Here is a 17,088-nt window from a genome sequence, read left to right on the forward strand (position 1 = left end):
ATTGTATTTCAGTAATTTTGGTACCGACATCAAATAATATAAAACATCTTAAATGAAAGCGAAGAATAACACTTATTTTCGAGACCTTCTTTAATTGTGATTCTTCTTACGCTTTAGTTATTTTTACAAGAGACTTGATATCATTTATTATTATGATCCTTTTGTTAAGACTTGTTTTCGTCAAAATGTCGTCTGTGTCTATATCGACGGTAGAATGGAAAAAGTTCCTTAGCGGGATGTTGCAACAACTTTACAGAAGAGCCCTTTTTTACTAATAAAAAAATCTCATACATACCTATTATTTTGGCGTGATTCCTTTATCATTTAAATCAAAATTTAAAATATGAGATTTTTTATTTTAAAAAAAAATTAAAAAGGAAAGAAGACTACATGTCGCTTAGGAACTTTTCTTTTCCGCCATCGATATTTACTTTTATTTGTCTTCGAAATAAAGTTTTTATTCTGCCAAATAGTTGTGTTACGTAATGAGTATGTTTAAATCTTAGCTAACAAATACTGGATTTAACCAGAGAGATTTTATCGAAATCGACGAATCAATGTTTCTATTCCAACAAACGTTTTATATAAAAAAATATGGAAGTTTATTTGTCATTACTAGGTTTAAGTGATCTGTTTACACAATGTGTGATATTCACCGTTCGGTCTTTGGTTTCACATACACTTTATAAATATTATCAAAATCGTAACAGTTGAACGAGGTTCGAACCTCGAACCCTTCATCCGTGAGCCAGCAACACTAACATAGGACCAAAAACAGGTCAATATTTTCTCAATTTTACAATCTTCTGATTTTTTACTATACCCGGCTTATTGCCGATGTGAAGCGAAGTCTATTTCACTCAAATCACGGTTTTTGCAGATATGGTATTTTCCATACAAATTCAGGGTAAATTATTGTGCAAAACGTAAAATGCACAGTGACGATTGCGCATGCAGAGACGGCCTCCGTGGTGTAGTGGTCAAGACGCTTGACTCGCGCACGGAAGGTTCCGGGTTCGATTCCCGGTGAGAACACAAAAAAAAAAATAATGTGATTTTTCTCAAGCCTGGTTGTTCTGTAATGTAATTCACCACTGTAATTGGGCTTCCTGGCCTGTTGTGGTGCAAAAAAAAAAGAAAAAAAAAAAAGAAAAAAAAAAATGAAAACAAGATGCAAAAATCGTTCACTAGAGTCGATCTCGCTAGGCGCTAGTATTAAATTAATATAATGTTGTACAAGTATAATATTGCAATGAACCCCCGTTTCTTTGTATTACATGAGAATCTTACTATCAATTAGTAATTTATTTACACATATTTTTACTTGGCAGTGCACTGCACTTATGCACATATTAAGGAACCGCCTCTGGTACATGCATGTATGCATACATGCGTGCAAACTACCCATATACCAATACAGAGTTTTCTACATAGTAGTTCGCTTCAGCAAATAATGCGTTTTAAATAGCACAAAGTAGTCCAGCACAAAGTAGTCAAGCACAGACTTTGGGTGGCTGAGTCAGTGGACAGTTTGGCAATACGCAAACTGGCTCATTGTTTTTAAATTGTTGATTTTGTGAAATATGTAATAGAACTGAATCCATTATTCCTATTTATTTAGGAGATATTTAAATTCTTTAGCATCGTGCCGCGACTAGAAATCACAAGACGATATTTTCTATGTTCCTTGCTTCATTTAAACCAGTTGCTATTAATATTTGTTAAAATAATTTTCCTCAGACGAGCTGGGTAATCCTCTATGGCCAGGACAGGGGATGGTGGGCGGGCAGCTGCGCGGAGGGCTGGGTTGCGCCCCACAGCCCCCCGCCGCCCCCCGCCACGTGCCCCTACACTACCCCGAGCACGCCTACAGGAGGAGACTTTCCTCCCAAGGCACTCAGAACTGCCATGACTACAAACCTAACGCCAATATACAGCCAAATGGTGAGTGTCTCTTAGTTTTTCAAAGTAATTCAACTGGTTGGTTAGTATCTACGACTTTATACAAAAGTACACTGATTTCATTGTAAAATTCGATGATATTATCTACAGTTCGATTTTGTACGTAAATTAGTATTTTCCACGCGTTCTCTACCCCCGCGAGAGGGTTTAGAATACCAGCCTCGGGGTATTCTATTTCGAAGCTATTCTAATACATATTCCGAATCATTTTTTATTTATTTTGTAGTTATAAGTTATTTATTATGGTAATTTATATCTTTCGGCTCTAAGTGAAAAAAATAATATGAAAAAAGAGTGACGAAGTAGTTTAAAGTAATAATGATTGTGAGTTAAAACACCTGAGAAACATAAAGGAAAGTGTAGTATTTTTTTTCGTTTCTGCTGTTTGAAAACGCCATGATTTTATAAAGATTTACTGGTTCAAAATACTCGCTAGAATTTAGTACGAAAAGTGATGACGGCGCGGCATATGATTGATTGGTGATATTTCATTGCTCTGGCATCTGAAACGTAAGAGTGATCATAAAGAGATGATCAGGATTTGGTTTCCTGATGCAGTCCGTTGTGTACCATCAGGTGCGGATAGGGATACGATATGAAATATAATAATTATTGGTAAATAATTGGGACAAAACGGTGACGTTTTAAAACGTGCTTTAGAGAAACATGTTTTAGAGAAATTTAAAGGTATTGTTATCATCTTCAAATCAAAAAAAAATAATCATGCTCTATTTGATTTTTTTAGTTTTACTGTATTCCATGTGTTTTTAATAATTATGTTTTATTTTATGATGTCTTTTCAAAATAATAAGCATTCAAAAAAGTTTTAACTGATACTTAACATAATGGACGTTAGTTTGTTGCCTTCTTCGTTTCGCAAGATTTTGATTTTTCGTTGCTCGATAATTAACTCATTTTCTTAGCCGATTCCAGTTTTCTCACAATTTTTGTAATACTTAATACAACTTGCTGGATTAATTGCATTTGAACTAATTGGGATATATTTTTTATGTTTAAAAGAATCATGGCAGATATAGTATGTTTATTATTGTCGGTCCATGACTCCTCTAGTTCAAAATTAGACTAGAAAGAAGCTGAACAAAAAGCGTCGAAATAATACTACACAAAAATGTTCCCACCGGGCAAACACCGGCCGTTTCGTTTATTACACGTTCCAATTATTATTTATTATATTTTGTTACGGTAATTTGTGCGTCTATTTAAGCTCGCCTCACATAGATGGGGCAGTAAAATATATTAGATTTACGTCTACGTGACATCGCTACCAAGTTTATTTCCGATGATTACATTGAATTTTTATTTCGTGCTGTTAGATTAGTTTTTTTGACCCGGTCCGACTGTGATTGCCTTCAGTTCGATATAACTCGCGCTCGATTCATACCAGTGCCAGCGATAGAAACCGCAGAGTAAGTGAAAAAACTATGTGAACCAATGATCTAGACGTATTAAAGCTGCCATAGGAAATGGCTACCGGTTTATCCAATATTATAATACTATTGCCGAGACTACTGAAGTCGGAGGCTGACGAAACTCTCTTGTACAGAATCTACGAGCATTTATCTTGGTCACTGAAGTTCTTCGGGCTGTACTAGTATTGTTTGCGTTTATATTATACTTATATCGATACAGTCAGTTAAAAATAAATTTATCCTTTCATTTTACTCGGTATTGAATATAATAACATGTTGGAATTTCAGTAGACCATCTTTGTAAAAACAGTAAACTGTGGTTATTTTTATATTACTCAAATCAAATTTTAGTGTACACCTACATAACGATTTACTATCAATTTTCATTTTAATTTAATTACACAAGGAATAAATTGCTTCTGATTCTATTTTGTATTGTTATTAAATATCTAGAGATATCTTGATACGATTTTCTTGTCTACTAAAACTATTTTTGACATTCAATGTGTAAATGATTCGCGTAAAAAGTTATTATGCATGTATTATGCATAGTTATTACATAAAAGCATCTTATAAATAACACTTTTTGATCGTCACACTCTAGAACCCGGACTAAGTTTAGCGACCAATGTCGATAAATCGAATAATGTTTTCTCTATAATATTTTGTAAATCAATATCAATTTCACGCCAACATCAATGGAGCTCCATTTATTTGAGAGTAACAAACAAAAGAATATTGTATCGACCGGAGAGGGTTATTGGCCCAATAATTGACCAATTGTATAGACATATCAGCCACTGTTAGCCACAACACGTTATTACCTCTTCACGAATCTGCTTCCATTTCCAGACCGAACAAAGTGGTACGAACATATTGTACCGAGATCATAAATATATACCTGAATAGGCGCTTTCGGGAGAGTTTATACAATCGCAATGTGACCAGATTTCCTATCGCTACTTTCTTAATATGCAAAGTATGTGCATTCACCTCTCGCACAACGAAGTCAGAATATCCCCGTGTCGTTCAGCGTGCTAATAACTTCCTATTCCTTCGTCAATCGGCGTTGCGCATTTCCTCGTTGGTTTTAATATGCTTCTGGAGGAATCGGGCAATCGATTCTCAGTATCTAAGTTATAAAATATCTCAGCTTTAATTGAAATCTCAGAGTTGTTTATACCACCCACACACTGCAGTACTCGGAAAGGGGATGGATTAGAAATAGGAAAATAATAATTGGACAATCCCAATTTCTAGCTAGTTAAAGGATCGCGGCCTCTAGCAATAAAACCAGTAACCGGATGCCATTATTATTAGTTCGATTTACTGCCATAAACGTTTATAATTCTGTCGGTACATTCCACAAGCAAATACAGAAAAACAATTTGGGCCGAGTTTTTATGTACTACCCGTACCTTCCTAATTATCGTGGATATGAAAACCATTCAAATCTGATGAAGCAAACAAATCCTTCTGGTCAGAATTACTGCTGAATCGTGTCATTATAATTTTGAAATGCATTATAAAATCACCAATTAGGTACGCATTTTTGTTGACTTATTTGGGTAGGGGAGACCGGGGTTAGTTGACACGCGAGGTATGTATACACAAAGTCAATAAATCACTCCATCGTAGCACCAGAGCGCTCGCAGTCAGTATACAAGCGCCCACATAGATCTTGCCTCAACATCCATGCGCTGTTTTCTGGTGAACTACGGGTTTTCGAATTTCTACAAGATTTTAAATATTTTTACGAATTATGTTAATATTTTGTGTGAAATTTATAATTGAATGGCCTCAATAATGCTATTTCTGGAAATTTTATACATGTTATTGTAGGAGTAATAATTATTTTATTTTTCTGTTTATTTGACTGAGGTTAGTCGACACACTAAGCATGGGGTTTGTTCATACAGAGCGTCAACTAATCTCGTCCAGAAAAAATGCTTTCGAAGTGTTTTTGTAGTCTAGGCTATTCCTCTAAAAACTCTTCATCGTTGTGTTCATAAGAACAAAAGTTAAATGCAAGATGTTTCAGATTCATAAAAAAATGCATTTATTGGTTTCTTTAATCCAAGAGAGGGTTTTTCCTAAATGTCTTTTTTTTCAAATGAAATAACTTTGAAAGTTATCATTTCAAAATTTTCAATAACACTTTTAATTACGACAGCTACTTTACAGTTTTACAGACATTATTTTATTATTCCAGAAAGTGCAATTACTGATTATATAAAAAATGCAAGTTTTACATATCACAAATTTACATTAAAAGAAGTAGAAAAATTTGCCTTTTAATACGCTGAAACACTAAAAATTCGAGCTTTTTCGAGGAATGCAGAGTTCCCTTAGATATTCTGGGGCAGAGTTGTGCAGTGACTTATACATACATGGCCAACAGAGTTTGTATTCCAACCTCTGTGGAAAACGTATCCGGTGTAATTCCTTAAGTGGTGGAGTGATATGACTGAACTTAGAGATTCCAATAATAAGTCTCGCTGCGGCTTTTAATACACACTTTAATATCGGTGTCACAAGACATTTAAAAATAAAATTCACAAATAAATATAAAAAATTAAAAGTTTGTCAACTAGCTCCGGTCTCCCCTACTATTTCTCTTATAAATAAAACGCTTTGATCGGTTGTTTCTCTTGCAACGTTATTTGACCATACTGTTGTGAATTGTTTGGTTCTTCATTGTTAGTACGAAATATTAACAAAATAAAAATTATACATTCATCTAGCACCATCAGTTCTTCACAATTACCATTTGTATAACCTTAAATACCTACCCTTGGCCATTGTTTTCGGAAAGGTAATTCTTGAACAAATGAGCATAAATTATATTTCCCATTCGCTAACAAAATAATACGTACCTAGTACCTACGAGTACATACACCGTTTTAAAATATAAATAAGTTTTTACTCACTGTATCATTTTCTCAAGAGCACATATATCGCTGTACTTTATTAATAGCCATGTGATTCTTTATTTTTTTTAAATATATAAAAATACTTTCTCTTACAACCAGGCTGTGGACACGTGGTTATTGTCGCGAACTCGCGGATCCGAGGGATAAGTGTATTGTTCAATTGCGAGTTATTTACAACTCGTTGAAAATGGCCCCTGAAATTGAAATATTTGGGTAAATCAAGAGAATGCAAATATTTATTTAAGAGAAGAAAAAAACTTGTACTGATGTTGTGTAAAATTTCAATTAATTTATCATATGAGATCGTACCTATTCTTGCTTAATAATTGACCGACCAAGTTTTATAACCAAGGCTATTCATATTACTCAGAGGTGTTTCAGCGCGAGCGGGTTTTACGGTGAATCATGCGTTTCAAAATAATGTCGACTATATTAAAATTCGCAATCAAAAGACATAAATTATTAACATCTTGATAATCAAGTAACCACCATAATTAGTTCTCTCTTTTTTATTTTGTTTTAACAATTTGGAAACGGTTTTATATATTCGTATGAGCGCAAGAACATCGCTATTTCAATGGTTTTTTCCACGAAAAGAAATATAAATTAACAATAACGAAAAACACGTTTTTCGTCGTCATTATTTCCCTATCCGCACCGAGTGGCGCATAGGATACTGCATTGGGACTTCAACTGCATATAAGTATCTGAATCAATTTTATTACATAAAAGGTAAGGTGATCAGTCTTACGCTTAAGTGCTAGTCTAGGAACAACGAAATATATCACGGAAACCCCCTCTTACCCGGATCCATTTTAGAGGTCCTGTAGCATGTTTTCATATCCGCGCATTGCAAAAACAAATTTTAAACTTTAATGGACGGTTAATTATATATATTTTTTAATAATACTGGTTCGATTCGCGTTTTTTTTATTGAATTTACATTTCCACATTCCAATCACCGTCAGTGCACCACAATATATATATTGTAAATTTGTCTGTCACATCGTTCATTTAAGCAAACCGTGTGAAACAAGTTCCATCGAGAAATTAAATAAATACAATATTACAGTGAAGAACCGCTTTTAAAAGCGATATTGTACATCACCCCTGCCGGGAATCAAGCCCAGGCCACTACACTACAAGGCGGACTTATCGCCACTCAATTTCCTTTTTCGGGATTTTTATCTGAGAATGATCATCGTGTCATAAACACTCATCCAGGGTTCTGGTTCTGGTTCTGTTTTTCACCCACAACCGTATTTTTCATTCCACCTGACATATGTTTAGCCACGATAATAGCGGAATTATATTTTTTTGTACTTTTGTTGTATACTAAATGTAATTAAATATTTGTGTTTAACCACTTACCGACTTTTCTATGTCTTCCGGTTTCGAGACGTACCCGTCTTTTCGTCAGGACACCAACTAAACCAACATGCAAAACCCACTAAACACCTTCACCATAGTTTTTAATTTATTTAAACTTAAAACCAACACGATATACATTTTGATAAGCACATGCATGTGAAGGTGTACAGTGGGTTTTGCATGTTGGTTTCATGCTTATTTGATTGGTGTCCTGACGAAGAGACGGGTACGTCTCGAAACCGGTAGACATAGAAAAGTCCGTAAGTGGTTAAACACAAATATTTAGTAACATTAAGTCAAATGTTTGACCACAAAGTTAATGCTTTAAATATTAATAATATTTTGTTGTATAATTTATGACACAGTATTTGCTCTATTTTTCAATAATAATAATGCGATAAACAGTTGATTTTTTTTCCAATACATATTTAATAGAGCCAATTTTGCCTAACCTTCTATGTCGATCCTGAGAGATAATGTAAAATCGCCAACATTACATAATACCTCTGATATAAAATGAAAAACCACATATGTACGTTGCGTTGGAACAATGTACGAAAACAGCTTTGCAACACTTTCAGTTGGCACCGCAATATCGTGTACGTATTTAAAATTTGTTGTAAATTTACTGTTTCTGCAATTTAATCATTATTTAAGTTGACTCCTACAATAATGTAACTAGTACTCATGCTCTACTTAAGAAATAATTTGTACTTGGGGAAATTCACCAGATTTGGGCCAAGTTAGCCCAGCTCCATATACAATTTTAATAATATTGTTTTTTAATCATGTTTTTTCGACTAATGTTATAGGATCATGTGATCAATTACGAACTTACATACGATATTTATAATAACTACAAAATCTCGACCAAGATTAGTTGCTCTATCAACCGTTTACATATGAAGAAACTCTCTTTATTTTTTGTATCCATGTACTTTTTATAAATATATGTTATGAGCAAAATATTTCGGTAATGTGATTGCAAAAGGGTACATCTGTCACATTTATCAAAACAGATATATTTACATAAAACATCCTAAAATCTGATGCTCTTTCATATGAAAAAATGATATTATATCTTTCTATAGCTTCTTTCGAAATGGCCATATTAAAATATGAGGTTCTTCTGTTTTTACGATTATTTTTCGATCCTTAATGTAAACTTTTACCATCCCGTTACCGATTTTAATGATGTTAACTGATTTAAATTTATCAACTTCCAAAACTAACCTCGAGGTAATTTAAATACGGAGAAGTATGTACAAAAGTATGTTAGTATTTAATTTATAAAAAAAATTATAAATTTGAATATTTAAAAACCAATGCAAAAATTGTAAGTTGGGCTGATACCGGTACCGTGACCCTAATTAACGAGAAGCAGAGAAGTCCGCCATTAAGCCGGGACACGATCCCGACGGCGCTGCCTTTAAACGAGTAGTAATCTCAGCTCCGGCGGCGGCGGCAAGACGTCTGGCCCCTCCTCGTCATCACATCTGATGGCTGATGAGAGTAAAGGTCCGCAGACTGCAGTCGGCGCCAGCACGCTTTCCGCCTTATTCCTTACTTCAGAAAAGGTTCGCACTTCATTAACACACCACAGGGGTTTGCGCATGAATAATAAAAAAAAAGCGTGTACCTACAATGAGGGATTTTTGTGTGCTTTCTCGGCTTTTTGATTCTCAACTTTAAGCGAAAAGAAGCGGCTATTTTTATCCCATTTACGGCAAAGCATGCACCGTCGTTTGTTTTCATATCATAAACCTTTTTAATTCGTCAAAGTGAATTCCTGTTCACTTCAGCGAGCTTAGAAAAAAATAATTCTCGAAAACAGGATACGATACTATACCGCGTCGTCAGCTCACGAAGACACTGTAGCCTTTTGGAAGTCATCGATACCCTTCCAGAATCCGTATCAGTATTCCAATTATGTTTTGGTGAATAAACATGCCGGGCCAGAGATTCTCACCGGACAACTGGAACCTGGGAAGGGGGTGCCAGGTACTCGGTATACCGGTACCTACTTGTACGCCGTACACAAGTACCTACGTAGTAAGGCTTCCTCGGAGATTTTTTCTTGACTTGTAATTTCCTCAGTAGCCGGAGTATGGGAGCTGTACCGAGCCTGCGGTTTGTGGTTTGTCCCGGCCTCCCCCGCCTACCCCGGCGTTGCCCGATCCTCCGATTGAGCACGAATTCTATTATTAGGGTTAAGGTTTTGATTTGTTTAACGGTCAATACCGCAGTTACGTAATAATTCAACCCCGCGTTTTGTCAATGGATACGGACTTCATTGACTGAATCGGGGGTCCTTCCTTCTCCCCGGGCGCCTCCCCCGCCGCCGCTCTAATTAAAGCGGGTCGTTTCCTTTGAATTAGAAGCGAGGGGTGATCGCCAATCACAAGTCCGGTATTATCCGATCTGACTCTCGATAGCCATCTTCGAAGAAATGAATGAATCGTGGGGTATCGCGAGACCGCCTTCTGGATAATCCTAACGGTTTCAGACATCGAAGGTCTTTGAAAATATTTTTTATGCCATTCTTTTCTCTTGCACACCTACCACATAGACAAATAAATTATGTGTAAATATTACTTTTCTATTTGTCGGCACACAACATAAGAAGGATGAGCCGAAAGCCATTTGTCTTTCAACAGGTAATAATAGTCCCTGTATCCGCTACAGCTCACAGGTTGGCGTGACTTCGTATTTTCATTTCACTGCTAATTTACTTCTGAAATTAGTATTAATTAATTTTAATGTTTTTTTTTTTGTCCGGTCTCTTTTCGTGACAATTTCGTTTTCCATACCTTACTAGATTTTAGATAAAGTAATAGAATAGCGACTTTAAATACATATACATACAAATTATATGATATACATAATGTCGAACTACGAGTAAGAGATTACATATATTTCAATAATTAAGACTTTGAAACTCGGAAATCAATGGGGAAGTTTAGTGGGTATTTTTAATTTTTTTCATTTGTTATCAAATCAAACTAAGCCTTTTTTTTCGATAGTGTTATATTATCAGCGCTATGATTTTCTTTAAGTTTTAGAATTTTGAAATTACATCGCCGGTGACATCGTAAGTTCTTGTCGGTGAATTCCGCTGATTGGTGTGTCTTTTACAATTCTCTATCATTGGTTGATTGCAAAGAACTTACGACCTAGTTTGAAGTTTTGTTTTTTTTTTATGCGTTTTCGAGATTTTTTGCCGAACAATTAATTGCTCTAATTTTTGTCGGATGTAAGAAAACATTTTTCATATCCAATATCCTGTAGCATTAAACTTCCTCATTATCATGAATATCTTTGTAGTTTTTAGGTTGAATTATCAAAAATGGAATACATTGTGTTGTACCCACCGTAAAAAAAGAATAAATGTGTACCACGTTTTATTAAATTCACATAAATAGTTGATAAGTCATCTAAATATTTTCTTGTAGTTCTTTTCTATATATTAATATATGAGTCTCGCTTGGAAATATGTATATATATGACAGTAAAGTTTAAGTGAAGTTAATTTTATATATCATTCCTTTAAAGCGCTTTAATGGTTGATGAACTAATTTAATAAACATCAACCGTACAACAAGACATGTTCTAACTGTTACAAAACAAATGACAAATTTGCGAATGCTTCAAGGAATATCTATATAATATACGTATAATGTGTATGTGTACAAGACCATGTACCATGTAGAATAATAAGAATTTTGTGATTTGGAATAATTATTTTGAATTAATGAACAATAACACGTTAGTCAAAGTTACGGTGTTCGTATCACATCGTGTGCGTAAAGTGTCAAGATATCGGTGACGTTTTCAACGTAAGATTGCATCTGTTACTGCCAAATGATTAGATATAATAATAGTATCCATCAGTACGATTGCTCTCGACTGTCAGATAGTGAACTGTATATAAGAAGCAGGTGACCTCAGTAATCATATGTCGGAAGGTATTGCGGTTTCATACTTTACCAATTCAACTACATTATTTGTAAGTTTAGTCTCGTAATGTATCTCTGGATCTGCAGATGTGAAGGGACAGTCGGGGACATTTGACGGCTGACCTGAGTTCTAATCTCGCAGGAAATCAATAGTAACAAACGCCTCACTTAACACACGCAACAAGCCTAATATAGGCAGCTAATCAGGAATCGCAACTTGATATTGCATGCGCAAATACTACATACGAATAGATACATAGAGTCTATGTTCCATATTAATGTCAAACACAGCGCACATCGCATTGATGTCATTCCCAATATCCCAGTTGCTTGTTTTAGACACGGCGATAGTTTTATTTGAAAATACCTCGTAACATATATGTAGATAGTAGATATGTATCGCAACAAAAACTGAAATTTTTCGAGTAGAAAATAATTATGTACATGTCAAGTCGAACTGATTTTTTTGTTTAAAGCTTTACAGTTTGTTTAGTTTAATTATTTTTAAAGAAATTTTTGCCTTTTTAAGCCCATCATTACAATTCCCTTATCCACTCTTAATGTTGTATAGGGCACTGTATAAGTCGATACACCAACCGCAGTCAGTCTTACGCTAAGGTGCCAGCCAGGAACTGTAAAATGATGCGGAATATTAAAAAAAAAGAACAAGTTTCATGTCAACTTTGTCAAGGATTGAACTCTAAAAATCTATTTTAAATTCCGCTGAGGGTAAAATTCAGCTTTATTTGTCTACAAGGATCAGAGTATACTTAAAATATTGTACTTCGAAATATGTTTATTTGATAGTACTATAAATTAATGCGCTTATTACAAATCTATTACAGATTTATAATGAGCACATTAATTTATTTTGCAAACCTACCTCTATCGATTTTAATATCACCGCAAATTAGCGCAAAAACAATACATGTTTGATTAAATCAAATTTTATTAATTCGTTAATTGAATGTAAAGAAGGTATTAATTATTTACTGATTAAATAGAATTCAGTAGCAGTTTTTTGTAAGGTATATCAACGAATCGCAAGGTGCTTTCTAGTAGGTAAAATAACTCTGAACAATAAAGATTTTCTTACACGAACAATTCTCACAGATTATTATGTAAATTTGCCTGTCGAATCAGAAGTTGTATTAATAAACTTGCTTAAAAATTGATGACTCAAGATTTTTCAATAAAGATGATTTATTATGTCAAGAAATACATTTTATGCCGAAGGATTTACGATTAAGTATAGTTATTGATTTTTATTCAGTCCATTTCGGTTTCCGTTTATATATACGGCAACGCTTGGGATCGAAGGCCTGTGGACTGTTGATGTCGGCACCCTACAATTTTGGCTAACCACTTCCATAATATCGATCTGGCAAATATAGCATCGTTTTAACACCTCGTTACTGTGAATACAAATCTAAATTCAATTCAAAGAACACTTTGCTACCAACACATCTTGTTTTTTTTTATTCGAGTTTTTTGCATAACCCGCTTACACTCCTCGCTAACACTTAAATTGAGTCAATGGTCCCTAAGAAATGATTGTTAGTAAATAATTAGAGTTAACTAGATTGACATTTCATGCTAGCATTTTGTACTGTAGAACTAATTGGTGCTTTGTTGATGACAGAAGTGTACAAATTACTATAGAAAAATACCATAAAACTGCATGATATGTTAATATTTACACATGAGATTTTTAATTATCAAGTGCCCGAATACTTAATTTTTTAAATAGGTTTCTTAAATACACTTCATTATTTTACTAAAAATATGGATAAAATATTTCTTCCATTCTCGTATGCATAAAAAATACGGATTCCAATAATTATTCGATGTTTAAAAGAATGGCAATGTATGAGATTCCTAGAAGTATGACGAATGAAATCAATGTGACTTAATTTTCGAAGTATTATTTTTACCGTTGTAATGTGGATGTTCAATATAGGGTTAAATATATACATAATATAAATATTAGTTTATATTAAAAATAATAATCACGGTTTAGTAACAAATATAAAACAATATTAACGATTACCTGTTTTTGATAATACTCGCATTCTACTTAATAATATAAATTATTATAGTTCATGTTAGGAATTATTAAATCGCCTAAGACGGTGTTCTACAAAACCTCAAAGAAATATATTTTATATAATCATGCTTGATGTGAGGACAAAAGAATTCAAAAGAACAATTTATTTACTGTTAATCAAAATGTTTTTTTGTTAAATTTTTCACCACTTTCAAATTATTGTGATACATATTTAGAAATGAACATCTCTGAGAAACGAATGGTAATTATGGGTTAGCTAAAAATGCTATTTATTTCTCAAAAGTATTTCATTAGATCCAAATCCAATCGGATTTATACTGGATTTTGAAGTCTAATCTCAAAAAGCAGAAATTATCTCATCAAAGTATTATACTTTAACCAGTCACGGTTTACGACTCGACGATAGTGAAAGTTTTAGCCACATATTTTTTTTACTTGAATAAAAAAATTCGGAAACAAATGTTTACCCATTAAATAATTTCTAATGTATGCTAAAAGTTATTTATTAATTCTGAACAATGAAATATAATTTACTTATAAACATGAAACTCATATTATTTACTACATTTTGCCGTAATATTTAATACACTGGACTATATTTTTATCATTTACATGAGAAAAAAAAACTGTTTATTTTCTGTAACATGTTATGCATATTATAAAATTTATAAAAAATACTCAATCGTTATCGGCCATTAATCGTCAAAACATTTTGTTATTTTCTTAACATGGTCAGTGATTTGCGTCGACCGTAAACTCAGACCATCATTTAATTTGTGTTATTTCCACAAAAACCGCAACTTTTCTCGAAAAACACCTCACGTTGTAGATTGTACTTACCGCAATATCCAGCCCATGGGCCGGAATTGCGTTGAGAAATTAAAAATTAAGTTATAATATTATACTTTTAGTGAGAAAACCAATCGCAGTTTACGGTATTCATTTACTAAATATTTTAAAAGATATAAATACGATATGTGCGCATAATATATTACGATCCCGGCAAATTGGCCAAAGAAGTCTTAAATAATTATTAAATTAACATATGAGTCCCTTTTCTATCACACTAAATAGTTACTATCATTATGGATTATTTATCGAGCAAGTCCAAGGTATTAATATTGTCAACTTCGTATAATTGATTATCGAACCCGCTCTATCAAAAATTGTTTCTCATTTTTAAGAGCACTTATTTCCAACTTATAGTTAAAAATGCATCTAAAGTTCAATTATTTGGATAAATAATAACAAGAATAATATTTTGTTTAAGATTGAAATTTGACATCGGGGTGGTTTATTATATATATTAATTGATGCTCTCAATTTATCTAAATATCTTCAAGGAAAAAAAACAGCTAACTAAGATAGAAAATGAAAAATCTGAACCAATAGAAAATAATTTAGGAGTCAAAAATCAGTTCTAAGACCAATTTTGTTTATCATATACATAAACAATATATGTGCCCCTTAACATGTGCGGCAATAAAAAAGTCTAATAATATAAAGTACCTTGGTATTATCTTAGATATAAATATGAAATGGAAATTACAAATTAATGAAATAGTAAAAAGAGTTAGAAAACTTATTTACATATTTGTTAGATTCAGAAACATTATCTTTCCAAAAAATATAAAAAAAAACTGTTAACCTCGCAATCATACAGTCCATTCTGCAGTATAGAATCGTAGGCTGGGGCTTACTAGACAAATTTACGTCCACTTTTGATTGCCCGAAAAATCTTGGCTAAAATTATATTTTAAAAGTCTAAAACTTACCCTTAAAATTTAATTTTTAAGAACGAGATATCCCTTCAATTGATGACATCTTTAAAAAAGCATCTATTTTACAAACATTCAATGAAAAAAATACCACCAATTTACAAAATTCTAGAAACTCTAGATTTTCAAATAATTTAATTTTACACAGATGCAACCATTATTCATATGTTGGGAAAATACTTCTATGGTCTACTAGAAATCTAAAAATCAATGGCAAATATTAAAATCTAAATTTTTTTAAACACAAGAGACTCACCCTATCCTGAACTCCATAGAATGGAAAATTGTGTATCTTTTAGAATATTATATCTTATTTTAAGGAATCTCTTTTAGATATTATGAAATGTAAATAAAATATAATACATATTTATAGTATATATATATATATATATATATGTATACATAAAAATAAATGCAAAACGAACTCCTTCTCTTAACACGAGTTTTCACTCTATTAGAGAGTTAGAAACGTTATTATTAATTATGTATCTACAAACCAATTGGTAATTTTATACTTATTTTGTCAACTTTTTTTTCAATGAATAAAAAAATAAACCAGATAATAAATAAAAAAAATAAACCAGGTAAAGATTATGCAGAAACTATTAACAAATTAAATAAGGACATGAACAACATGTAAAAATGGCTTAAAATTAACAAACTAAAACTTAATGTTGGAAAAACTAAATACATGGAAACAAGAATAAAAAAAACCAAGCCTAGTGATGAATATATGTATAGATGGCGAAACTATTGAGAATGTGGATAAAATTAAGTACGAGTATATTTGTACAATATTATACTCGAAATGAACTTTAAGTGCAAACTTTCAGCATGTGTTTTTTTGAGCAAAAAAAGATTCTTTCTCAGTAGATTGAGAAATAAATTAGATAGAAATACTGTTGAACTCATATTAAAAACTAGAATTATTTCCCATATAGATTACTGCTCTACAGTATAATTTTATACCAATGACGGAAATTTGAAGAAATTGGAAGTAATTCAAAATAGAGGCATGAAAACAACGCTAAAGAAAGGTAGATAATATTAAATAGAAAAAAATGCCAGAAGACCTCAATTGGATATAAATAAAAGAGACTATTATAATAATATGCTTGTTTTATAATTGAAATTTTTTAACAATCGAATGCCCAAATACTTCATTAGTAATATGTGTTAAATGAAAAATTCCGTAAGTATATTATTAAAAATAAGGATAAAATAAGGCTGAAATAAAAAAAAAACACAGTCCCAAAATTGCATTGTGTATAAAGGTTTAAAAATATAAAAAGGGATGAAGAATGAAAAGATTAAATGAATGAATGAATTTAAAAATAAATTTTACGTTTACTGTAAGATAATGTACTATAAATAAAAATGATATTAAAGTAAATGTAAATATTAGTTTATACACTGGTTATAATATAAGCTAACTGGAGAAATATTTTTTTTAAAAGTGAGACCACCATCCTTCTCATTCTCATTACGCGCATCTTCCTGTGATGGTCGGGCGTCACGAATATGTCGGGTGCGTTTCGGGGCGTTACATTGAATGGCAATGAACCGACTGCGACCGTCCGATAGACCAGA

General features: G+C 32.6%; 1 protein-coding gene across 5 annotated transcripts in view; it reads left to right on the top strand.

Annotated features, from left to right (window-relative positions):
• LOC148284103 (protein lozenge-like) overlaps positions 1-17,088 on the top strand; it is an 83,623-nt gene that overhangs the window by 36,744 nt on the left and 29,791 nt on the right. For all 5 annotated transcript variants that reach the window (XM_088242670.1, XM_088242672.1, XM_088242669.1 and 2 more), the window contains exon 5: positions 1,741-1,944. In XM_088242670.1, the coding sequence (XP_088098796.1) occupies positions 1,741-1,944 (204 nt within the window). The remainder of the gene's footprint in view (positions 1-1,740; positions 1,945-17,088) is intronic.

The sequence above is a fragment of the Micrasema longulum genome, unplaced genomic scaffold, assembly GCF_059751315.1.
Source record: "Micrasema longulum isolate JH-2025_06_02 unplaced genomic scaffold, ASM5975131v1 h1tg000154l, whole genome shotgun sequence".
In the NCBI taxonomy this organism is placed as follows: domain Eukaryota; kingdom Metazoa; phylum Arthropoda; class Insecta; order Trichoptera; family Brachycentridae; genus Micrasema; species Micrasema longulum.